The sequence below is a fragment of the Vidua chalybeata genome, chromosome 6 (genome assembly GCF_026979565.1).
Source record: "Vidua chalybeata isolate OUT-0048 chromosome 6, bVidCha1 merged haplotype, whole genome shotgun sequence".
Lineage (NCBI taxonomy): Eukaryota > Metazoa > Chordata > Aves > Passeriformes > Viduidae > Vidua > Vidua chalybeata.
The window spans coordinates 52296193-52321396 of NC_071535.1; the positions used below are offsets into that span (position 1 = coordinate 52296193).

The following is a 25204-nucleotide window of genomic DNA, read 5'->3' on the forward strand; positions in this document are numbered from 1 at the left end:
TAGACTGAAAACTAAGAAGAAATTATTTTTATTTAGCTTGTATTTTCTGAGCTGTCCATTTACCACAATAAATACAACAGTAATTTTGAAGCCCCTACTTATCCTACTTTTGAATCTTTTGGGTGAAAATCATTGGGCCTGTTACTGCTCTGGTTAATGTTCTGAAGCCTTTTGCTCAGTTTGATGTTTCTGCATTATTCTACTTGGTGAAAGAAAATTATTGGAAAGTAAAAAAATTTATTAGAAAAATACTTATTTTTTAATATAGGGTTTCTTATAGTTACTGATTATTGTGGGGTTTATCTAAAAAATGGATGGAAAGTAGTATGTTTCAGTTAAGGAGCCTTGTTGGATAGTCAAGAAAAGGAAAAATTCTGCAAACAGCAATGTGTAGCTTTTAGTTTTCTTTCATCTATGCCATCTTTTTCACTAACACAGGTTAATCTGTCCTTCCTAGGTTCACTGCATCTCTCACACTGATCCTCCTGCTCCTTTCTCTTCCACATCTATGCCAGCCATCCTTATGAGAGGACAAACAATCTTGAGACAGGTGCCTCTCTCACCACAGGTGTGCACATAGTTGGAAGCAAGAACAGACAATGTGAAAGGTTGGGTGTGGGGCAGAACTCCCAGATGAGAGACTCTCTCCATGTCAATCGCAGAATTTGTTCTTCAGTGACTATAATTTTAGTCATCTATATTAAAACACATCTAAAAATTACAAGAAACTCTAGTGGTCATTTTTATATAAAAGGATAAATAGAGCATTTTATTAACACTTTTTGCAGCAACAAAAGTGACACAGTCCACATCTTTTTCATTAAACACAGCAAAAGCTATGGTCACGTTTTACATCACTTTGAGGCACAAAGCAAAATACTTCTTTTCTTAAGGTCAAGGTATGATTTGCATTAAAAAAAAAAGGAGAAAAAACAATCCTCAAGTTGTATATTGCGGTAGCAGGGTTTCCAATCACTAGCACAATACAATGAACAGACCAAGAATCCAGAATGGATTATTACATACAATAATATTAATTTGATTGAATTAAGAAATGGATCATTCTTGTCATTTTAGAGTATTAAGAAGTGGTCTGGTGTTGCTAATTTCAGTTGGTTCAGTTTGGTTCAATCCCAACAACCCCAAGTATATACAACAAGCTAAATGTAGGTTAATATATCATCTAGAAGATTATGCACTTCATAATGCATTGCACTTATTGCTTGGTACACTAATGTTGCAGTCACTGTTGAGTTATGCTAAAAAGACAAGCATGATGCTTGTTGGCTTCTTTCAACCCAACACTAGTTATTTACCACTTTGGTTTATTGTGAGTTTTTATGTTACTCATATTCAGTGTCCATTATTATTAGGTTTGATTGAAAGACAAATACATCTTTTATTTCAGGGATTTCTAAAATAACAACATTTTCTATAATTACAGTATCTTCAATAAACATATCTATGTATACAACTGTGGCACAATGTGTAAAAATATGAAAGCTCTTAAGGGAAGAATAAGGGTTAAATTATTCTCTGTTTCTTCTATTGGTTTCAAAATATCCTGCAAAACAAATGCATCCTTTTTCATAGGGCTATTTGTTCATAGTAAACTTCTCTTCGGAATTTTGTAAAAGACTATATTCTTTTCTATGTTATATTGGGGTATTTTTTCTCTTTCTAAAGACACCAGTACAAATTCAGAATCTACTGCAAAGAATAGAATAATAAAGCTTGTTTTTTGATAAAGGGATTTGCCAGGCTGCCTGAAAAGTCAGACTCAATATTTTATATTATTTTTATATTAGTTGATAAATGCAGGGAAGAACATGACAATGTCTATAATTTCATGAGACTCTGTAAAGGATAGAAATAAGAATTTGTGCCCAAACATTCAGTATAAAACTCCTAAATAATTCCTTTATTTATCACAGAGTAGCCTGCAGCATGTAATCACGATAAACATACAATATGCCCTATTTGTTCTTTAGGCTTGATACAATTACCGTTAAGGGAACTGGATCAATCCTTGTAAACGCCTAGGACTCAACCTTTCTTCTTTAAGAAAGTCCTTGTCCTAGACTAAATACACAACTCCTACATTGCACTGAGTAAATGTGTGTCTTTAACACAACCTCAATACAGTGTAACAAATATATAAGTGCATTTTTAATGATCAAGTAATTTTGGCTTTCTAAAAAGAGAATTAGATGTGCCAACTTGGTTGCTTAGTTGTGCTTTAATCTGTAATTATGAGTTTTAGCTCTTGTATACTGTAAAATATCTACTTGCCTCTATAGTTTTGACCAGTAAACCCTTAAAACTCTAATGTTTATAGAACAAATATAACCTAATGAAAGTGATAACATCACAACTCATACAGATTGCACTTTGATGTATTTTTTTACAGTAAGACCTTCCTGTTTGATATGTGTTTACATGTTTATACCACATTTTATTTCTGTGTGCAAACAATCACAATGAATTTAATCACAAACACTACAAAATATACCAAATATTTAGGTTTGTTATGAATAATCTCTTTCCTTGTAGTTGTATGAGTCTTGTACTTCCTCTTGTACAAATTCCTCTTTTTTCTCCCAGCCATTAGGCCAGCCACCATTGACCTGGGTTGTAGCACCGTAAGACTTGGTGGTACCATAATTTACATAATTCTGAGTAATGTCCCCTGTCTCCTCAGCAAGTTCATCTTCATGAATAAAGCCACATTTCTCTTCGCTTGTCTGTTCCGGGTCTGCCCAGGGCTGTTTCTCTCCTGAAGCAAATATGCCATAGAAGATCACACCTCCGTAATGAACTAAAGCAGCAATGAGGAAGACATACTGCCATTCTTCACGTGTCTGTAAAGAAGAAATTTGCTAAATCAGAGTAGCACACACATTTACCAAATTCTTCTGAGCTGCAAGATTTAAATTAGGGATCGAGGTTGTGATAGCACAGCTAAAACATTCAAGTGTCCATTTCAGAAATATTTATATCCATCTTTCTTTGAAAAATTTATCAGCCCACAAAAGCATCAACCTAATGGGCATATAGTGAAGCGTGCCTCAAATTTGCATCCCTGGATGCAAGTCACAGACTCCAGTATGGATATCCTGGCAAATTGTTTTATAGAAAGGACTTTTTCTTGAAACCAGTTGTATCAAACTGGAAGATTTGAAAATAGTATTTCCATTTACCTTGTTCTTTGTCATTGCTCCAACAATTATAGGGCAAACCATTCCAGACAAGGTCCCGACTCCATTAGAAATCCCCATTAAAATGCTAGCATACCTTGGGGCAATGTCTAAATGGTTGACATTGAATCCTGCAATAGAAAGGTCAGTGAGCTTTCACACCAAGAGCAGAGCAGTACTTCAGCTGAGAAAAGTGACATGACATTTTTACTATAACATATTTGGGCTGCTTAGTTGCATTTCTTTATCCCTAAAAGACATACAATGCTTCAGTATTCCTAGAGAGATTATGGGGTTTTTTTTATTTCCTTTTAAGAAAATATTTTAAAGGGATACCAGGTTAATTTTCTCCCAAAACTGCAGTTTAAGAAAACCCCAAAACCTCCCAGCAGTGTCTGTGTGGAGTAGAGAACCCAGAAGATATTTAGGCAGGGAAATAATTTGTGTTTCATAGTCCCTTCCATGACCATTTCATGCTGTAAATAACATGTTTTTTCTTCTTCCAGTATGTAACATGTTCTTTTCCTATTGCCCACATTTTTCTTTTTGTCACATAGACCAACAGAAGGGAGCTCTTTTCTATTCTTCTTTTCTATTCTTGTTAAATTGGAGGAAAAAACAGTATCTATAACTGAATTGCTAATTAATTTTGAAAGATATTTACTCGTTCTCTTGCATTTTCAGCAGCACAATTCTGTTGAAAATGTATGCAGTAACTATTTAAATAATCTAAAGAGACAGAATGAATTGTTCCCAAAATAAGTACTTAAATAAGTGAAAACAGAAACCAAACCTTTGGATACAGATAGTATAATGGAAAGGGCAGGCAGTATGATATGGTCAACTTGGGGAAAGTACAATACACTTCCCAAATTGTACAAAACAAGAATGATACCTTGCAGAATACATGAGATTAAGGACAGATTTGGTTAGAGGAGATTTTAGATATTTGGCACAAAATGAAAGAGAGCCTGTCTGAGACATAAGGAACCAGCATGGGAGAGGATACTAAAATCACAGTTGGAAAACAAGGGGAGGCCAGGTGACTCGTGTTTGGAACAGGGAAAGGCAGAGGCAAAGGGTTGATGAATCAGCTGGAAAGGGGAATAGCTGAAATTTAATTCAGAAAAGAAATTCTAGTAATTAGGCCCCAAAATAATATAATATTAACAGGCCCCAAATTAATAAAATAATACATTATTAACAAAGCAATAACCAGTACACAGTGGAAAAAACTTAAAAGACTTCTATTTAAACAAAGATGTGTAAATTTAGGTATCATTATGTAATATCAGTCCATTTGTCTTCTATGTTTGATTTCAAGAAAAATCTGTAGTGTACATTAGCATCCTAATGAGAAAAGAGCCTAATTTGCTGCAATGAACATGGAAAAGATTGAATAATTTGAACAGAAATAATCTAATACAAAAGCTGTAATACCAAATTATACATTGTGCATTTTACATCATACATTCCTTTATTATGATCATAAATAATGTCCTTTGGGAATTCCAAAGTGAGTGGGCTTTTTAATTACTATCCATGAATAAAAACAAAGATAGATGTTTTGTCTCTTAAAGATAAAATAGTTTAGTGTTAATAGTAATATAATCTTACCAGATATGGCAAATCCACTAAAGCCTACAGCAAGCACTAAGAATGAAATAGCCACTCCTTTGCTGTGCGAATATCCCACCACCAGAAGAAGAGTTGCTTCCATACCAAAACCTGGTGAAATAACAAATAAAACCAGGCATCAAATTAAATTCCCTCTCAAATACTGCAGGCCTTAGGATGTAATGATATTTCATAGGAACATAAATAAAACATTACCTCAGAGTGGGATACAATCAGGTATTTCTTTCATCTCTAAAAAACACATGTTCTTCCTTTCTCAAATAATACTTATTTTACTAAATATAAATTTACTCTTTATATGCTAATTTATTGCCACTTTCTGTCATTTGTAAGATGAAAAGGAATACTTGTGATATGGTTAGGTCATTCCAGTCAACTCTCATGGGTAACCTGCTTGTGAATTTTCCAATCCTTACCACATCTAATGTGGCTTTAACACCTCAGAAGTTGAGGATGTAATGTCATGTAATTGTCTGGGGTCTCTTAGTGCAGAGGGTGTTTAGATGAAGAGCTAAGACTGAGTAAGTAGCTAAGAGTAGGCAAATTCCCCTCCAAAACCTCATCTATTTCTTTAATAGTCTAAATGGTTTTCCAAATAAAAATTAACTACATGGAAATGGCGAATGAGAGCACCTGTGTTTTCTTTTATTTAGTAACTACATCTGCATTGCATAAGAAGTGCAGAAAGTATTGTCTCCTAAGAACATACAACTGTACAGTTTGTTTCTTTATTCTATAAAGAACACAATATGAACATCAAATCCCTTCAAGAAATTTTTAAATAAAATAGAAAGACTTACCTCCACAGTTCATTATCTTTCTCACATTAGTCGTTGAAACAATCTGCCTGCTTCTTAAAAAGTCAGCAATTTGTCCCCCAATAGGAACAATAATTGTCATCACTAAATGCGGCACAGCAGATAAGATACCCACCTAAAATTAAAATTAGAATTAGTGAACTATAAACCATAAGAAAATTTTGATTCTTCATTTTCTGAAGCATTCAGCAGCTAATTATTTCTTTTCAGTGTCACACTCTGTTAAAGTCTTGGGTTGTGAAATGACCCACCCATATATCTCACATTTTGCCACCATCTTTTCTCCTTTCTAAACGAGAAAGGGGGAGCAGTGCTCACCACATTAAAGGTGCATATAGAAAGGTGACAAATTTTACTACCATTCCTAGAACAAGATGGCCCTGCTTTTTAAAAGGCACCTGGAAAAAATCCATTTGTCAATGCTTTCTATAAGCTTTGGTGGGATTCTGCAACCACTGGGGGCATCAGGGACAGAATGTAATGCGTCTGCTGGCACCTTTCTAATACCAAGCACGATCTGGTTTTGAGCACTTAACTTGCAATGTAGTAAATCATCACTAAATCTCACCCTGCCTCCACCTCTCCCTGCCCCATCCTTTGTCATAGTTGTTACTTCACTTATTCATGTTGGTCAAGGAAACAGGAACTCGGATGGGTAAGATTTAAGATGTAAATCCATGATAAAGATGGATTTTATTTCCTATTCTTAATAAATACTACAAATATAGCTCTGATATTTATGTAGTTAAGATAAATGCTTCACATTCTTTTTACATACCTTGCTTATTTCAAATCCAAACACTTCCTCAAAGTAAGCAGGCTGACTAATTAGCAGCAAGTAAAAAGTCCAGCTTCTACAAAAGTTTGCAACTATTATTGCATAGACTGGCATAGATGTAAAAAATTTTCTCCATGGTGTTTTGTATTTCTGAAACATAGAAAGGAGATCCAGTTACCATGTTGGTCATTATCAACTATCCATCTTCCCTTTCCTTACCCTTTTTTTAGCTATGGTCCAACAAGCACATATATGCAAAACATATAAATGTTACTACAAAATGCACAAATCGAGAAACTCAGTGATACTTAATTGTATCACAACACTCATGTACAAGTGCTTTTATCTCAGTCATATAAATATGTACATGGACATAAGACCAAAATAATAATAATGTCTTTTAATAATTATGTCTTTAAAAGACATTGTTGCTGTATGTAACGAAATGGATTTGCCACTAACTACATTAATTCTTTCAGATTTACTGCAAACAGGTATTTTAGCATTTAAATATTAATTGCAGTACTCTACCTTTTTTCTTTTTGTTATCAAGTCTCAGCTGAAACTGCTTGGTCAATATAGTTTTTGTTTGCTTTATTGCATTTTTGAAATAAATTGCAGAAATAAAAGAAATAAAGACAGATGGACAAGCCTGCTGAGTCCCAGCACCTGTCCACAAGCCACCCATCTGTGTCGATCCAAGCACAGGATCCATACCCAGAAAAGTACTTGAAAATCACTTCAGGAAGAATTCAGGCTGAATTCAGCCTACTATTGATTTGAATACTGGCTTTCTTCAAAAAAACCCAGCCCATAGATAGACATGTGCAACACCTTGTATACCTATTAAATTACACTTAAGTGAGAGGAAGGATTAAGTGACTTAATTAATGAGAAGCCAGCCAGAAAATCTAACTTGGTGGTATGGGAAGAATTTCAGCTTAAATATTTTAGAAGCAACTTAACTATTGATACCAGATAATTACTTTAAAAAAATAATGTTTAATTAGAAAGTCACAATAAAAAATAGACAGAAATTGTACAGTCCAAATTAGAATTGTTTGGACATTCTTCAAAGTAACTCATTTCACATCAGATTTTCAAAACCATGAACCCTACTGAATGCTGTTGAGTATCAACAGAGACAGGCCCTCAATAACACCTAAAAATTTCAGCTATCAAAAAAATGACTCTGTAATATTTTCAGTTCCTTATTTAATACTAAGCAAAGTTTTTACTAAGTCAAAAATGATTAATTCCTGAGTTCAATCAAGAACCAGTGTTCTGACCAAATAGAAAACATAATGAGGGTCTACTGGGAATGGATGGTGTAAAAATTTAAGCAGATGAAGTGAGGCTTAAACAATTTTTTTTTATTTTCCTGAGTGAGGAAACATGGCAATAGTTTCTTTAAAGCTTTTCAGCAGTTACAGAAATAAGATGATTATTAGTTAGCACAATTGGAATGTTAAGTGGCTGGAAAATTCAGAGTTCATACATGGCTTTTAGGTCATACATGGTTCTTGAGAACTAAACCAGTACAGAACTAAGATTATGAGAGGCTTGATAACATGTCTCCAGCAAAACGACTGCAATAATGGGAATTGTTCTTACGGATCTCAAACACACTCTATTGCAACTTGCAGTCTTTCTGGCAGACAAAACATAAAAAAATAAGGATGGGCATTTTCTGATGTTCTGGGGACCTCAAGAGACACTGAGTAGTGCTTTTCCTGCAGTTTGCTTTTAGGAAGAGAAAAACCTTCCAGAAATTACTATATAGGAAGGAAACTGACTTTTCAGATCAAGACATAAGAAAAGTCTAAATAAAGTTGCAGTTTCAAATGTAGCTGTACCTCTTTTTTATAATTTGAAGTAGACAAAGAGGCATAAATCCCATGAGTCATCTGCTAGAAGAACTGGAACCTGTGTTCTCTTAATGCAAAAGCAGTATCCACCCAGAAATCCACCAGCAGATTTAAATCTTCCCATCCCCCAGGAGTACATTTGTTCAAATTTTTCAAAATATACTTTTAGATCTTAAGGAGAGTGTTTGATTTTTTTGTTGTTGTCTTTATTTGGTTGCTGGGATGTTTCTTTTTCTTACTATCTCATTGGAAACCAGTGTGTGGGTAATATTCTTACTTCCATTGCACCTAGGAGGTTGGCACTCTCTCCAATGCTTTCTTCTATGTATCTCCTTTCTTCATCTGTAATTGTAGGATGCTTTGCAGGACTCTCATATGAAACCAAAAGCCAAAACATGTACCAGACTATACCAAAGCTTCCTTTGGAATGGAAAGAAATACTTTAAAAAGAAATGCACAATAAAGCAGCAAACAAGGAAGAAAAATATGTGAAGAATTACAGCAAATTTAAATGGCAATTGTTGTCCGTACTTCTTTACTGAGTTCTCTCAATAGATATAATTCTCCAACAGAGGGTTTGGTCCTGTGAATAATACTTGTGCAAAATACATGCAGAACTATAGCACAGTGAAATAGTCTTTGCTTTGTTTACAAAATTATTTCACCGTAAGTGAATATTCACTGATCTTAACATCAATTTGTACAATGCAATGCAATGAAACAGCTTCCATTTCATTTCACCAAACTGTAAATGATGGCCCATTCAGCTTTAAGATGCTGCTGTTTGATTACTGCACTAAACTTTTTACCTGCAGAATAGAAGACTGGCAATTTTTTCAACAAAGGAATGCACTTCCTGAGTAGTTTATTAAATTTCTAGAATGCTTACACTTATTTCACATAAATGCAGAATGAATTCCCTTGGGATATTCTTTTCCGTCAGTGTAGGTTAACACAACTGGTGTGAATAAAGTTATGTAGGTCTTCAGATAAAAATCAGGACAACTTATTCAGGGCAGGTACTCTAAATTTGCAGTTTTATCAATGTGAGAGATGTTAATGTGACCAGAGATACTATAGGTCTGCCCAGATGTTTGCACTGCTTGTGCTAAAAGTGGTGAAGGTTTCAATGTGAGCTAGCTTTTCTTATTTTATTATGTTGCTTTCTTACATACTCTTCTCTTTAAATTTTGTTCTCTCATTGTTCTTTTCTCTTGACTGTATTTTTAGATTAGAAGTCCCACTTCTCTGAGGTTTATGTCCTCTTAACAGTAGCTTTTACATTTTTAGAAAGGGTAGAGAAAGGTCATACAATACTGGAATGAAATGAGCAGAAATGCATACCATATACATAGAACACAGAAGACCACCCAGTGTATTGCACTAGAATCCCAGCTAAAGGCATTGCAATGACAGCTCCTGCATAGGAACCTACAAAACAAAACATGTGGATGAACAGGGAGAAACAAATCAGTTTCAAAACACTCATGCATTACAAATAGAAGGAAGACAAAAATACAAAGTTGCTTACCACAAAAGGAAGTGGTTGCTAACCTACTTCTTTCTAATGGGGGGGCCCACTTGCTCCAAATACCGTGGCAGGCAGGGTAGGTGACCCCCTGGGGAATGAGTGTGACACAAGTTAGTTAAAGCTGGCCAGTCACTCAGTTAATTGTCTTTCCATGAGTTTTTATTTTTAATTGCTATAAACAAGAGGTTGAGAATGCTTTGCACCTTTATAGCAAAATCTGAGTACAGTCACAGAAAAATGGCAATATCTATTCAAGTTGAAATGAGTTTTGTATATCACTTCAAATCATTAAAGAGACCATATGAAACAAATATAAAACATGTTTCCTTTTGCTCCCCCTCCCACTTCCAGGAAAGAATTCCAAATAATTAAAGAGTATTAGTGCACAAGAACCAGAGTCAAAGGAAGGATGACAACACAGACTCTCTTTAGTCTTTCTAATGCAGGACCGATTTATCCAACACTTATTTTTTTTTTTACCTAACATTTAAAGCAAAATTTAGGAAATACAGATTAAAGTGCTACTGCTCTAAAACTAGAAAATAAGATCTATAACCATTTAGAAATATACTCTTAAGAGAAGTTTTTCACACAGGTCTTTAATGAACCTACTTGAACATATAAAGTAAGTATTGGAATGATATTATTTGACTTGATTTTAAACCATCTACCTTTTAGGTCTCTCTTCAAAACCAGCCTTTAACTTAGCAATAGAAAAATTAAACCTGCAGTGTTGAAATTTTAAAAGATGTTATATGAAATGTACAGTAATTCTGATTAAGATATACAAATGTACACAAATTTGTGATTAAAAATTATGGTATATGCATATAAACCACATATATATTTTATATAGATTTTATTCTATATTTTATTCTATATTTTATATAGAATAAAATATAGATTATATAGTCTCTATTTTATATATATTTTATTATATTATAATATTATATATTATCTATATATTTTATTCTATATTTTATTCTATATTTTATATAGATTCACTTTCCTCCTAACCTGATATTTTGTTTCCTCTGCAAAAATTAGAAAAATTAATAACTTTTTGCAATTACTGAGTGTTTTGCAAATATTGAGAGGATGAGCCTCAATATGCAGAAAATTGTAAAGTCACTTCTTCTGTTTTGAAAGAAGATCCTGTAACCAGTTTCCTGCTCATTTCAGTATTTTTTCAATTAAAAAAAAATAAAGATAAAATATAAGATTTTTATTATTTATGATAAACCTTCTTCAAAAAGCCTTGTTTGGAATGTTTTGCATTCATAATTCCTTTGAGCAGTATTGGAGAAATGTGTGTGTCTACAACAGTTATTTTATTGTGCAATTAATTACCCACTTGCTTCTCTTCCTCTTATCTTTGCAGTGAAACACACCTCTGTGCATGCAGATCACTTACCAGGAATGGATTCAGATTTATGCATATATACTTTAAGAAATTGGTTGACAGTCACCTAAATTTCAGGCACTTTCTGCACTCTTTTTTGGAATCTTTTAATACAATTATGTACACTAGTTAAAAGCAGTCCATGCAACAGAGGTTTTCTGGCCCTGAGGAGTCTAGAATCAGCCATAGGGGAAAAGGGGAAAAGGGGAAAAGGGGAAAAGGGGAAAAGGGGAAAAGGGGAGGGGAGGGGAGGGGAGGGGAGGGGAGGGGAGGGGAGGGAAGGGAGGGAAGGGAAGGGAAGGGAGGGAAGGGAAGGGAAGGGAAGGGAAGGGAAGGGAAGGGAAGGGAAGGGAAGGGAAGGGAAGGGAAGGGAAGGGAAGGGAAGGGAAGGGAAGGGAAGGGAAGGGAAGGGAAGGGAAGGGAAGGGAAGGGAAGGGAAGGGAAGGGAAGGGAAGGGAAGGGAAGGGAAGGGAAGGGAAGGGAAGGGAAGGGAAGGGAAGGGAAGGGAAGGGAAGGGAAGGGAAGGGAAGGGAAGGGAAGGGAAGGGAAGGGAAGGGAAGGGAAGGGAAGGGAAGGGAAGGGAAGGGAAGGGAAGGGAAGGGAAGGGCTCAATTATTTTTTTCCTCTTTTAAATTATGGTAAATCTCTTATTTATTCCAACAAAAGCGTGGCATGGTCAGGACTTAAAATATAACCTTAGGCTTTTGTTATGTATTTATTCTATGATGATGACCAACAAGTAACTGATGAGAATTAAACCAGTACAAGCCTTATGCAGTGTAGGAGTTTAGTGAAACATCACTGCTAAATGCATATCTCACTGGCTTCTCATTTTGCCATGACATTTTATAGCTGAAGGAAAAGCAAATAGTTACAATTCATACATTGGAATCCTTTATACTCAAAATCAGTAATAAATTTAAAACCATTTTGATCTTCCTTCCAAAGCTCCAGTTGCTAGTTAAAGGCTAACAAACACCTATTACATTTACTAGTTGTTTTACAATTTTCCATACCTCTACAAGGCCCTGCAAGATCCTAACGAAGATGACACATCCATAGTGCACCCTGGCTGCAGATGGTATTAACATGTTGAGGGAAGATGTCAGCAGTATAGCAGCACCAAATACTCTGCAAAGGAGGCAAAAAGGGGAAAGTAAGTGACTTCAGTGCTCTCTCAGGTGACTTGTTCTACATATGCTCATATATCAATATAGATGTTCCCTCCATGTTCTTTATATGGGGAATATACTGTGGATATAATGACTGGATAAGTGTATACTTCCATCTAGCGTAATAATCTGTCTGGTAACACCCAGACCAAACATGGATGTGTTTATCTATTTAGCATAATTTCCTAAGGAAATATGTCTTATGCAATCACAGGAATAGATATTACTTTCCCTATAAACTCCCACTTTAATTTTCACACTAATTTCAACCAAATCTGATTGAATTCTCCACCCTCTGGAAACAAAATTAGAATTTGTCTCCAAAGGGTGTGCTAAAACAGATGGTCAGTAAAAGAGTTTCTCATGTGTTTTAATTGTAAGAAAGTGACACCATACATTTACTCCTTATAAAGCAGAAGAGAATTCACTTTCATACAGGCCAAAAGCATCAGGAAGAATTTTAGAGCTGGGATTTTCTTGGACACAAGAGTTAATCAATCTGGAAACACATATCTGTAGAAACCAGATAATTCTTAGTGCTGTTTTTTCAGAGGCTACTCACTGAAAATTGCTCATTTTGATTCCACAGCATCCTAATTTGAAATAAAGCACATCACAAAGTCTAAATAAATGCATGAAGTGATGATTCATTTTCAGTTCCAGGCATTTGACTGAATTTGTATTTGATTTGATTAATATCCACCTCTTGTAGGAGGAAATCTTTTCCCTAGCATTATTGTGCCTTTTTTTGTCTAAAGCTACATAATGCAAATATAAATCTGATGACATATGACATCACAGTATCTGATGTGGAACTGGTTTGACAGAAACCTTTGACTTTCACTTGTGTTCTTCAGAAACTGGTACAGTGCCATAAGTCATTGAGAAACAGACCTTGGGCTAAAGATACAGGATGAAAATTCTCCTCAAAGACACAATATTCCACATTCTGTATTTAGAATCACAGTCTGAAACAAATCTTCAAATACCAAACTGAGCATATGCCACTTTTATTTGACACATATTAAAGGGCATGGTGAGGAATCTTCGCTAAAGAGCCCTAAATCTTGTCTCCTCATTGTGCTCCCTTTGATCGCTATCTCAAGTTAAACAACATTTAGCTGTCTATACAGTATATTTCTGGCTTTTCTTGTCAGCATGTTCAGTATATTTGCTGGGACTGACTGGGCACGTGATTGTGTTGCACTGTGAGGACTGTTTTGGCCTAAATTGTCTTCTACTCTTGATTTCTTAATGTGTAAGTTTCTACTCCAAAACTACATGCACTTCATTTCCCTACAATTTAATACCTCCTTACATAAATGCCAATGGTGTCTTGTCCTGTTAAAATCACATGAAGATAGAATATTAAAAAATGCCATCTCTTTACGAGGATGAGATTCAGAAAAATGTTGCAGTAGGTAGCTGTTTCTTCAAGGAAATTTACTCTAGTTTTTTAGTCCTGTATCTGAAATCAGCTTCTGTTTGCACGCAACTGAAAGTTATGTTTCCCAGAATTGCCTATGTTCTCATGTTTGGTGAAGAGAAGCTGTTTCCTTGAATCTGTTCCTTCTAGAAGACAAAGGAAAATGTAACTGAAGGAATGATCAGAGACATGTTCCTTCCAGATTAAAATCTTGCCTGTATTTAGACACAGAAGTACTGGTGAATATTCAGTTACATCAGGGTGTAGACATGTAAATTAAATAATTCCGCAGCGTCACTTGTGAGTCAATTCTCTCTCTCAACTATGCTTTATAAGAATGATTTCCTCTCTCTCTCCCCAAATATCTAAGGATTTAAAAGTAGAATAAGTTAGAGTTAAATTATAATTCTTGCAAGAAATGGCTTTTTTATGCTTTTTGTGAGTCCCTATTAGAAGTGATGTCATGCATGGCTATTTTAGTGAGTCCATTTCCTCTATAACTCTTAATCAAGAGCAAATAAATCTTCCTATATTTGCTTTGCATCTCTCAGCACACAATCATAAATATTATAAGCATTTCTCCTTTGGGCTCTTTAATCTTCTTATGTTTATTTCCATAAATACTAAATTCTACCTAACAAAATATTGTTATATAGTGTTGGTTTTTGTAAAACCTTACTGCTTTATTGCTTGAAATATCTCACTTAACAATATTTATTATTATTTAGGTCAGGTAAAAATAATTTTGAACTACAGTCAATCAAAATATATTTGAATACAGCTCACATTTGAATATATTTAGTCGGGAAATGGAACATTCTGATTGTTCCTAGGGCATTTCTAAACTATTTTGCTGACTCACATATCAAACTCTCAAATTGTGTAATCCTTTTTTTTGCTTACATTTTTTTCTGTCTATTAAGCTAGTGATTTATGATTCTTTATGTTTAATTTCTGCACCTTGCTCAATTTTTCTACAACACTAACTCCAGCAATGGGTTAGAAAGCTTAGATTTCTTATGTTGTCATGGCAAATTAAATGTGTGTGTGGTTCCATTGTCATATGCACTGATGGTTAATTTCATTCTCAGACAGATATAGCTCCCTCACAGTTTCCAGCTTCTTTAGGAGTGTTCGTTCCTCTCCACAGCCCACTGCATTTTTGTTCAGGTACCAGTTTGCCCTCTTGATGTTCTGATGTCACATTGAATGGAGAGCTGTGGCCCTTATTGGACACACATTTAAAGCTGCTATGCCATGTTGTACCTCTCTTCAGTTGTGTTTCCACAGCTGGGCTCTGGAGTGAGCCAAGCCTTGCTGAGCTCAGCTTTGGAAATCCATGTGGCTGCACTTTCATTCAGAGGTATCCTTGAAAATCCATTTCATTCTGGGCACACTCCAAACCCCACAAAAGGTTTTAATGCCATGGCACAAAGTAAGAGCTTTAGCAGACTGAAGGTAAACTCTGGGAAAACTGAGTTATATTACAGAGATAAAGCAGGCAAGACCAATGACACTGCCATAATTCTTGACCCTTGCATTAGGATGGAATTAAAAAGTCATGACATATCTTCAGCAGCCCCTAGCCTTGCAAAAAAATTCCTTTCTGACTCAAAATCAGCAACTGTGCAACTATATCTGGAAGAAAACAGCCATATACAGAAGAAGACAATAAATACAGTGGTAGTATGTCAAGGAGAGGGGAAAAACTCCAATAAATCCTGGTCCTCGTAAGTGACCAGAAGCAGTCCTGAAACAAAAAATTAGACTCAGTCCCAAAAATCAGAATCTAACATTGATCTTCAGTGTTTTGCTGACATTGACCTCAAAGGTCATGAACTGTGACTTTAATCCTCCTGTAATATAAGCAGTAATAATAGCAAAATCATATTTGAATGTGAGACATTTGGGATAGGAGAAGAGAAAGAAAACTACTTTGACAGCTCAGGAGAAGTGCTTAGAATGGAATGAGGTTGCAGGGGGAATTAATCTGAGTCAATTGGCTCATTTTTCTTTTTTAAGCAAATGAAAAATAAATGTATTTATAGGTTTCTAATCTCTGCATCTGCGCAGCAGCACTATTGTCATCTACCTTTGTCAGGCAATTCCCATTACATGAGCATTTTGCAGCATGTTACAGATATTATTACGCAGCTGGAAGTAGCGTCAGCTCAAAAAGTGAGCTGAGCACAGTGCACTTCAAGTGCTGAGTGCCAGACAAATGGATGGCATATCAGGTTACATATATCTGCTATCTGATATCTGAAAGTAAGGCATCCTCATTAGGGGCATCCTTTTACCCCAGTGACTGGGAATGAAAATTGCTGCAAAGGTTTCATAAAACTAAAGACCTTTTTGGATGTGTATGTGGTGGAATCAATTTCTCATCTGAGCCTCCTGTATTTTTATGTATGTCAATTTTTAATATGTTTGTTAAATTCCACAATTATCAATGTCTCAATTCTCTGAATAAGCAAAGTCACCTTGAGAAAATGCAACTTATACACATTGAATGAGTCTTTTCTAAAGCATATTAAGTACCTTAGCTAAATTCGTCCTTTAAAAAAGATTGAAAAGTAACTCTGTATATTTAAAACCGATTTTAAAATATTTATTTAAACAAGAAAATGCTGTAGTTTTAAGATGTGTAAATATATGCTGCATCGGTGAATTATTAATGTAATTTCATTAAAATTCAAAAGAATTAAAGAACAGTAAGTCTTGGTCACTTAGAACTACAAAACACTATTGCATGTATTTAAACAGATTTGCATTGAAAAATACAAAAGTACAGAAAGTATTCAATGGCTTCCATAGAAAATTAATTCAGGTCTGTAACTGAATAGTTTTTCCCACCAAAGTGCCACTGATCATCATTTAATGGAAGATCTATCTACTGAATGGGAAAGTTTGATTATTTTGTTAGTTTTCGAGGGAATAATAGGGTGGGGAAGTGTGTGAAAGCATTTTGCAACACTACAATAAATTAAATAAAAAATATTATAAATTGGTTTATTGTGACTGTAAACAGGAACCTATGGAAAATGTAACCCTTCTTCTTTTCTGAAAAACCTCTGATTTGACAGTTTCACATGAATATTGATCATATTCTAGAGAACATTATTTTCATTGGATGAAGTATGTGTATTGATCAAATACTTGATTTGTAAACAGTGATGAAACATTTTCTGTAGTCATAGTTACAAATTTGTTAGGTAAATAGGGTGGAAAATAAAGAGGATTGAAAACATGAGATTTCTTGTGAAGTTCTCCCAACCTAGTTCAAAGATTAGATGAAAAAAACCTGCCATCATAAAATAAATTAAATATATTTGGATTCAAGTTGGTGAGTTGGTGTGCCATTTTCCTTACAGAAATCACATGAAATATATTGAACAAAGACTTATTTTATGAAACATATATAAAAACTTGAGCTGGGTTTTGACTCTCCTTCGCTGTTCTTTCTTGAACAATGCTTGTTTGGGAGAGTCCTCGTGCAGCAGCAGCTCTGAGTAGCAGAATATGTATCACATAATGTGACTTTTTAGACTATTCTGTCAGCTTAAGTTTTCTAAAATGTATTCTTTTACTTTGACTCTACCTACTGTCTTTCATCTGTGACACACCTTCTCCTGCAAAGGACAGCAACAGGGCATGGACTTGCTTGTGTTGTATTTTCATACAATCCAAATAATATTTTGTCTGAGAGGAACTGCAAGGCTCAATGCTGTATTAAATGCTTCATTTTTTCCAGTAAAACACAATGTCTAGAAAGAAGCAAGACAGGAGCTAACTGGAATGTCTGTGAGCTTATAGCAGCTTTTCAGAATCTTTTCTTCTGTAAATGTTGCTGGCAATGACAGCTAGTGATCAACTTTTTAACTTAGATTTTTCTTTTAATATATAGAAATTTCAGGGGTTAACTGGCAATTAACATTTCCCTCCTTACAAAGCACATCTCTATCTATATCAGGTTTGATGAGGGCCTTCTAAGACTTTGATACAGAACATGTGCATTTTGATGACCTGAATTTGCTATGGTTTGATCTGCCAGGTTGGAAGATAAAACAATCCCAAAATATTCATGAGACTTTAGCAAAACAGAGGATATAAGGGACTGGATCAAGCACCGATGTGAAGTGCCATGCAAAGATTATGCTGACGTGTATCAGCAAGCCAGAAGAAGAAGTCCTTTACATTTCTGCCTTCTTCAAACCCCACTGATGCCACTGACTCATACCAAGACCACAAACAGTTTTCAGACTGCGCCTTCCATTGCTTGTTCGCAGACCTGTTTTTTGATATGTCAAAGTGTATTTTATAAAAACTTCGGCACTGTTGGATGACAGCATCATTGGAATGGATGCTAAATGTAAAAGAATCCTGGGTCACTAAATTCAAATTGTTGTTCTTACCAGCAAGTGCATTACATTATCCTTTCATAAACAGATCAGTTTCCATCTGAGAAGTTACAAGCATTTGCCTTACTTAGTAGTTTTTCCTTTCCAACTTTTTACTTCATATATGCAGTATATGTCTCCTACCCATGTTGTTTTATTTTAATGGTTTTAATCTCTTCAGTTTCCACAACCTCAATCCTATTTTCTTTCTTTAGCATCACTAAGCAAATCAGATCCTCTACACCTTGTCTTGCTTTTTTTCTTCATTCATTTGCTCACTCTACCAGTCCTCTCTTTTTCCTGTGTGAATTCAGCTAGAGAATCTGTCAACCTGTGGTTTTGTTTTACAATTCATTATATCTAGATAAAGCTCTGACTCATTCCTTCTAACTCATTAGCTTTGGGACAGCTTGCTCTTTAAATATGTAATCTGCTAAATAATGTTTCAAACCAGGACTGTTTTATTCAAATCACCTTACCAACATGCAGGGCTTAGGCTGTGGTTCAACTGTCTCTGCTGATTTAGAGACATATAACACATTTATCAAAGGAATCATCTATAGGCTTAATTTTAAAATGCTTTGTGGAGTTGTCTGGGAGGATAACTACTATGTGTTGGACTCAGAAGCTGGACATCTGTACTGCTTTTTGGAGTGTTTTCTGATTCATGGGGCACATGTTACCGCTGATTATATCAGGATTGCTCAGAGCAAAGGCAGATTCCTTCAGTGCAAAATGACAGTGACATTAGTGTTTTTATGCAACCAACTTAGATAACATTTTGTTGCATCAACCCCAGTGTCCAAATTGTTTTGGACTGCAGTAACAAAGCAAGTAGGGGTGATTAAGGATACCTGTTGCACAGAGTGCGTGCAATTAATGCTCAGAAGCATCCCTGGGTTTTATTTCAGAGATAGTTTTTTTATTAGATACCACTGTTAATGCAGTAAGGATTTGTGGAAACTCAGGACTAGAAGAGAACTGGGGGCAAAGTTATTTGACAGCATTGACATATCTAGATGATATAATCCTAATAAATAAGGAGTTTCTTTATCAGCTTGTTCTGAAAGGGGTGTCATGACACGGGGGTTCTAATTGGGTGATCTTTAAGATCTCTTCCAATCCAAATCATTGTAGGATTTTCTGAAAGTATCTGGTGTAATTTTATGAAAACTGTATAGTGGATTTTATACAGATAAGGATTTCAAAGGATTTTCATCAATGGAGGATTGAATACAAAAAATAAGCTCAAATTTCAAACATAACCCTACTCCTGTAATTATATCTCAACAAGGAGGGCTAAACTCTGGAAGTTTTAGATTTAGTCTTGAAAAAATTAGTCAAGGATAAATTTGGTTCTCTGCATTTTGTGTCTTGAGGATTACTTCCCTCTTGTATCTAATTAGTTCCAAAATTCCACATTTGTCAATGTAGTGTTATACATCTGCTTCTCAGTACCAGAGAAAATAACATTTTAGCCTGTAACAGTCTTGCATGAGGTGCCTTGAAAGGTAAAAGTTAAGCACTATTAATGATTATTATTAATGATGCTTCTAATGTACGTATACATAAACTGTGCTCTTACTGACTCTGAAAAGATTTTTTTGCTTGATAATAATGTGGGGTTTTTTCTTCTTTTTTTTTTTTTTTCAGCTGTTCCACATGCAATTTCAGCTGTTCTTTGTATTCATCTCCTTGACTGCAAACTGTGAGTAGCCACCCATTTAGAAGACTTAAACTACCTGTATTGATTTTTAAAAATTATACATCTATCATCTCACATCTTCATTTCCTTCATAACCTAAATATTCCTGATAATATTTGTCTTAGTCTAGTTGTCTTTTTCAGTCTGTAATCACACTGATAACCCTTCTTGGGATGACTTTTATTTATGTTTATGTATTTCAAATTAACTAGGTAGAACTGAAGCCATTATGGGGAGACACTGTTTAACTATTCTGTGGCATATATAGTCATTCTGACTTATGTCTAGTACAGGCTAGTTTCCTGATGACTCTGTTGACCCCTCTACTGTAAACATATCCCTGTGAAATGCTCACCCTGACAATTTATGTTTTCCTAAATGATAGACAGAATGTAGTGGGTTTTTTTCTGAATTGGGCCTTTAATTTGCATAAAACAGCACAGAGCTAACAAAACTGGGGTTGTGCCATGAATATTGGAGTGGTTGATGAACTCAGCCTCCCAGAAAAACAGAGAGAATAATCTACCTTTGCCATTAGAAATGAACACTTATTCCCAAGTACCAGTCCTAGGCTGAACATGCTTCATATGTGAATTTCTTAAAACCAAACCTCTTTAAAAACAGTCTGTGGCCAGAAGCCATAGTATAACAGTTTTATTTGTCTTTCTTAAATCAAGATAAAACAGGTTATTTTCATTCATATGTGTATATGGGAGAAGGGGGACCTGTCTCTGTGCTCTTCATACTAAATCCTATTATAAGGCCTTCATGAAGCATTAATATGTAAAAGCTGACCTCCCACCATCTAATCTAGTATAATAAGGGCTTGGATACATTATTAATTTTTGTCACACATCTGAGGCCCCCTTTTATCAAGTAAAACCCCCGCCTAAATCCCTTGTTGCATCATTAAATTGTGAAAACAGCTTCATCATTCATGACAGAAAAATGGAAGGACCCTGAACCATATGGCAGAGAGAGCAGCAGCACCAGCTACCAGTTTCCCCAGTCCCCTTCTTGGAAAGACTGGTACTTAAAAGAATCTGCAATGCAGTAGGGTGACAAAATCATCTTGGGGATTTTTGTGCAATATTGGCTTCTTTGCCTGGAAACAGATGAGCCCCACAGCAGTGCCAGGGATCAGAGACCAGCTCAATCTGCAGGATTTTAGACTGAATATGAAAGGTGGGGTTGGCAAGTGCAGCTCTGGGGGGGTTTCCCTCACAATGCAAGGTCATCTTAAGTCCTCAGAAGTTCAGAAGTTGGCACTTGTTTAATCATCCACTAATCCCCTGCTCATGCTGTGAATTAATCAGTGTTTGCGAATCAGAAAATACACAATATGCCTGCCTGATAAAAGAATGGAACAATTTCTCTTTTTAAAAGGTAAAAGTGTTGACTTCTGGACATCTTTCTATTTGTATTTCTAAACCAATACTTTACCTTAAATTTTTATGCTTGTTGTCATTAAGGCCGAGTTAGAGAGATTTGGATTTCACTGACATGCTAATGACAGTTTCAGTGAAAATCTGTGGGACTCTGAGACAAGATGCCCTGACAGTTGTCTGAAATATCATTCATTTTATTCATACAAATAATCCTATCAGATTACTTGCTGGGAAAAAGGATTTAGCCTTTCATAACAAGAAGAATGGCACTTGAGAAACACAGATTAATTTGAAGTGAACTGTTAATTTGTATAATTTCATTCAGATTAGAATGACTATGATTAAGAGTTCAGCATAGATGAGAGATAATTATAGAAATGTAGTATAGTCATGTAGTTACATTTTTCAATGTGAATAGTGCCAGGATTTGAGCTTTGACAGATAATAGGAAATATATGGCATTACCATAGGTGATTTTAATTTTTTAAAAATTGGCATTCTCTTCTGCTCTTTGGGTCTCTTTGTGTCAGAAGGTTCTAATGTTTGAGTATACACAAATGAGCTAAAATGGTTACTCGGCTTTGTTTTATAAAAAATAGTTTGTGATTATTGCAGATTTACTTTTGAAAAAAGTCAAAAGTGGCATTTCTATTTTAAATATATAACTGCATTGGGAATTGATTCTCTATTGCATAATCTAACAATGGCCTATTAATTTCAAAGAATCTTTCCTGGTTTACAGTAAATGTTTAAACAGTTCACTTAGGAAATCAGTGAGGAAATACTGCCATAGCATTTTACTACTGCTTTTGGTAGGGCAAGGGGCTTTGATTTCCAACATAAAAGATATTGAAAGGGTGCATCAGAAGTTTAAAATACAATGATACTCAAATTATCTTGAGATGAAGTGATAAAACTGAGTACAGTTTTACACCTTTCCATACATGTGTGACAGCACAGCAGGTAGTTTATTCACAGACAGCTGCAGTAGCATGAATGTGAAATAGGGAATATTAATTTGAATTAAATTATTAAATTTCTAGATTATAAACAAAACATGTGCTTACTTATAGGACCATGTAGCCTGAAATTCACTATGGCAACAGCCCTTAACCCTTGTTTATCCCTTATATTTTGCTTAATTGTCCCTCTACTGCAAACATTTCACAACAGCTAAAACATAACTTCCATTATAGGAATTTAAAACCCAATGAAAAAGACTATAACATAATTTCTCTGGTTGGACCAGTGGTGGGTAGTCATTATTGCTACTATTTAAGCTTTTTTTTCATTTGTATGGCTGTCAATACCTGATTCTTGTCATCTCTTTCCAGAGGACTAAAGCATACATTTATACCAAGCAATTTTTCCAGTGGAATTATTATGCATACTTACAATCAGATTACCTCCTAGTAATCTTTTTATATACATGTATCCTGAATACATAGTTCTTGCTGTTTCTTTCACTAGGCATCACTTTATACTGTCATTTTTGAACAGTGCTCTGTTCAAAAATGATCTCTTCTGTCTGATCTCTAAAGCAATCTTTAATTTTTCAACACCCATACTAATATGAATGTGTCCAAATTACCCACAAAAATCTAAGGTCAACGTCATTAACTTAAATACACTCATTGTACTAAATAAAGAAAAATAAACATTCTAGGATTACACTGATTACTTTAGTAGAGCGTCATGCTGGAAACTTGTGATGTATTTCTAGTCCCACATGGCTTAAAATCCCACTCAGTGAGACTACTTTTCAGAATGGTCCTTCCCTCTCTAATGTTACCTTGCACTCAAGTGTCATATATTGAACAGAATTCAGTCAACCAAAAGTTTAACATATCATCTGATCGACTGGATCCTTTGGTACTCACAAATTTATCAGCATTTATACATATTCCCCAAATGACTGATGAAATGTGAAGACCACAGCAAGTATCAGCAGTATCATAATGGGATCTGAATCTTTGAAAGGGTCATAAACTCTAGCCAGATAATGTGAAAAATATCCCTAGTCCAGTTACAGTTACTGACTTGGTTGTGAAAAACACAAAAAGAAAAGAAGGTGTTTCATCACGCCATTGGGGCAGATACCCCAAGAAACCTGGGTTCCCTACAGAATATATAGGCACTGAGATGTCTGGGAATGATACAATACACCTGAGTCATGAAGTGCTTCCACAGGAATAATACCTAACTAGATAAAATAAACCTACCTTAAGTGGAATAGTCCTCAGTTATTGTCATAAATGCAAATGCTTGTGAAGAGAAAAATCTGATTTGACATGACAACTTGTGTGCTTCTACTACTGACTTCTCCTAGCAATGTCCCCGCCATTGTCTTGCAAATCTTTGTAGCTGCATCACTTTACATCTGAATTGGTTCAAACGGCTTTTCTGATGTTGTTTGGGTGAATGAAGACCGCTTTTGATTCTCTGGGTCAGATTCTGCAGTCTTTACTCAACCAAAACTCCAATTAATCCTGAGTAGCTACAGACTGTGTAAAGATGCAAACATTATTGAAGGAGGAAGAAAAGGCAAATAATCCTTTAAATGACCGTTAATGGCTATTTGAAAAAGTCTTTTACATTTCTGAACCATTATCAGAAAGATGGCACTTGTAAACAGAAAGACAATGGACACCGCAGTTTAAAAATTATGTGTTTTGATTTATTTGTTTTTAAGGGTAGGATATTAGTATTTTCTCAATTACAGAGTATTTCTTTGTTTGTAAATACTCGTTTCTACTGTAGATGTGTCTAAAAGGTATTTATCCTGAAGAGACTATTTTTTGCTTTAGGCACACTCTCCCCTTCCTCTCAGTCTCAAGCACACATAAGCCATCTTGTTCATTAGGCTAAGCTTCTCTGCCCATACAGGCCTACCTTTCATGTTGCCCACTCCTGAGAAGAGTTAAAGGTATATATGGCTGAGTTTAGTATCCATTTGTACTTAGTGCGGTACTGGTTTGAAGAGTGGCACTAGGACCTTTGCTGCTTCTGCAAGCGATGGGCCTGTGGCATTAAGCAGGGATGTGAAGGCCTCATGTGTCTCGAATACTCAGTGGATCTAATTAACAGGTAGAATCGCACCCTGGGTGCTTGAAAAATTGCCAGACACCATAGAAACGAGTCCTTAAGTCCCCAGACCATCTGCACTTCCTTTTCATTGTGGAAGTCTCATTTAAGCATGTTTTTCGACCATTCTAAATTCATTTATGCTTTAATGAAAAATTCCTGCTGATGGTTTTCTTTTTCATTAAAACAAAAATAATAAAATTCTTTAATTCAGTCACAGGGGAAAAAGAATCTCTCAAGCTTTGATGAAATAATGGATCTTTGAATTTGCCTCTGAATATGTGTTTGAATATCGTTGCCACAACCTCCTTAAGTGACTGTCTAAAGGAAAAGGAAACCAACGTGAGATATCCCCCGCAAAACCGGGGGGTTGCTGGAAGGAGGGTGAGCAATACACCGTCACAGCGGAGGTCCCGGATCGCATGCAAGCGGTCCTTCCCTTCCTAAGGCCGTGCCTTTGAGCGGGGTTAAGTTGAGGGGTGCAGGGGAGCCCCGGCTGTCCGGAGCTCAGCCCGGCCCCGCACGGGGCGGGGGGAACTGGGGGGGGGGGGGGGGGGAATTGGGGGAGGGGTGGGATTGGCGCTGTTTAGGCGCTGTTACCTGTTCGCTGCCAGCCGGGATGAGATGTACCCTCCGGGGATCTGGGTGATTATGTATCCCCAGAAAAAAGAGCCGTGGATCATGCCAACTGTTTCAGGATCCCAATTAAACTTCGCTTTCTTCCAATGCAAGGGACCGGGACAGAAAGAGAGAAAGACAAGAGGAAGGCTATAATTGTACCACTTGAGAGCTTTCAC

The 25204-nt window shown here is 35.7% G+C and overlaps 1 protein-coding gene across 1 annotated transcript in view; it reads right to left on the reverse strand.

The window, feature by feature from the left end:
* Window positions 1-737: 737 nt before the first annotated feature.
* SLC17A6 (solute carrier family 17 member 6) overlaps window positions 738-25204 on the reverse strand; it is a 29100-nt gene continuing 4633 nt past the window's right edge. The window contains exons 3-12 of the mRNA XM_053946720.1: window positions 25008-25126; window positions 12249-12363; window positions 9831-9918; window positions 9644-9730; window positions 8577-8719; window positions 6432-6581; window positions 5636-5768; window positions 4815-4925; window positions 3201-3328; window positions 738-2861 (exon numbers count right to left, since the gene is read on the reverse strand). Coding sequence (XP_053802695.1) covers window positions 2529-2861; window positions 3201-3328; window positions 4815-4925; window positions 5636-5768; window positions 6432-6581; window positions 8577-8719; window positions 9644-9730; window positions 9831-9918; window positions 12249-12363; window positions 25008-25126 — 1407 coding nt within the window. The 3' untranslated portion in view covers window positions 738-2528. The remainder of the gene's footprint in view (window positions 2862-3200; window positions 3329-4814; window positions 4926-5635; window positions 5769-6431; window positions 6582-8576; window positions 8720-9643; window positions 9731-9830; window positions 9919-12248; window positions 12364-25007; window positions 25127-25204) is intronic.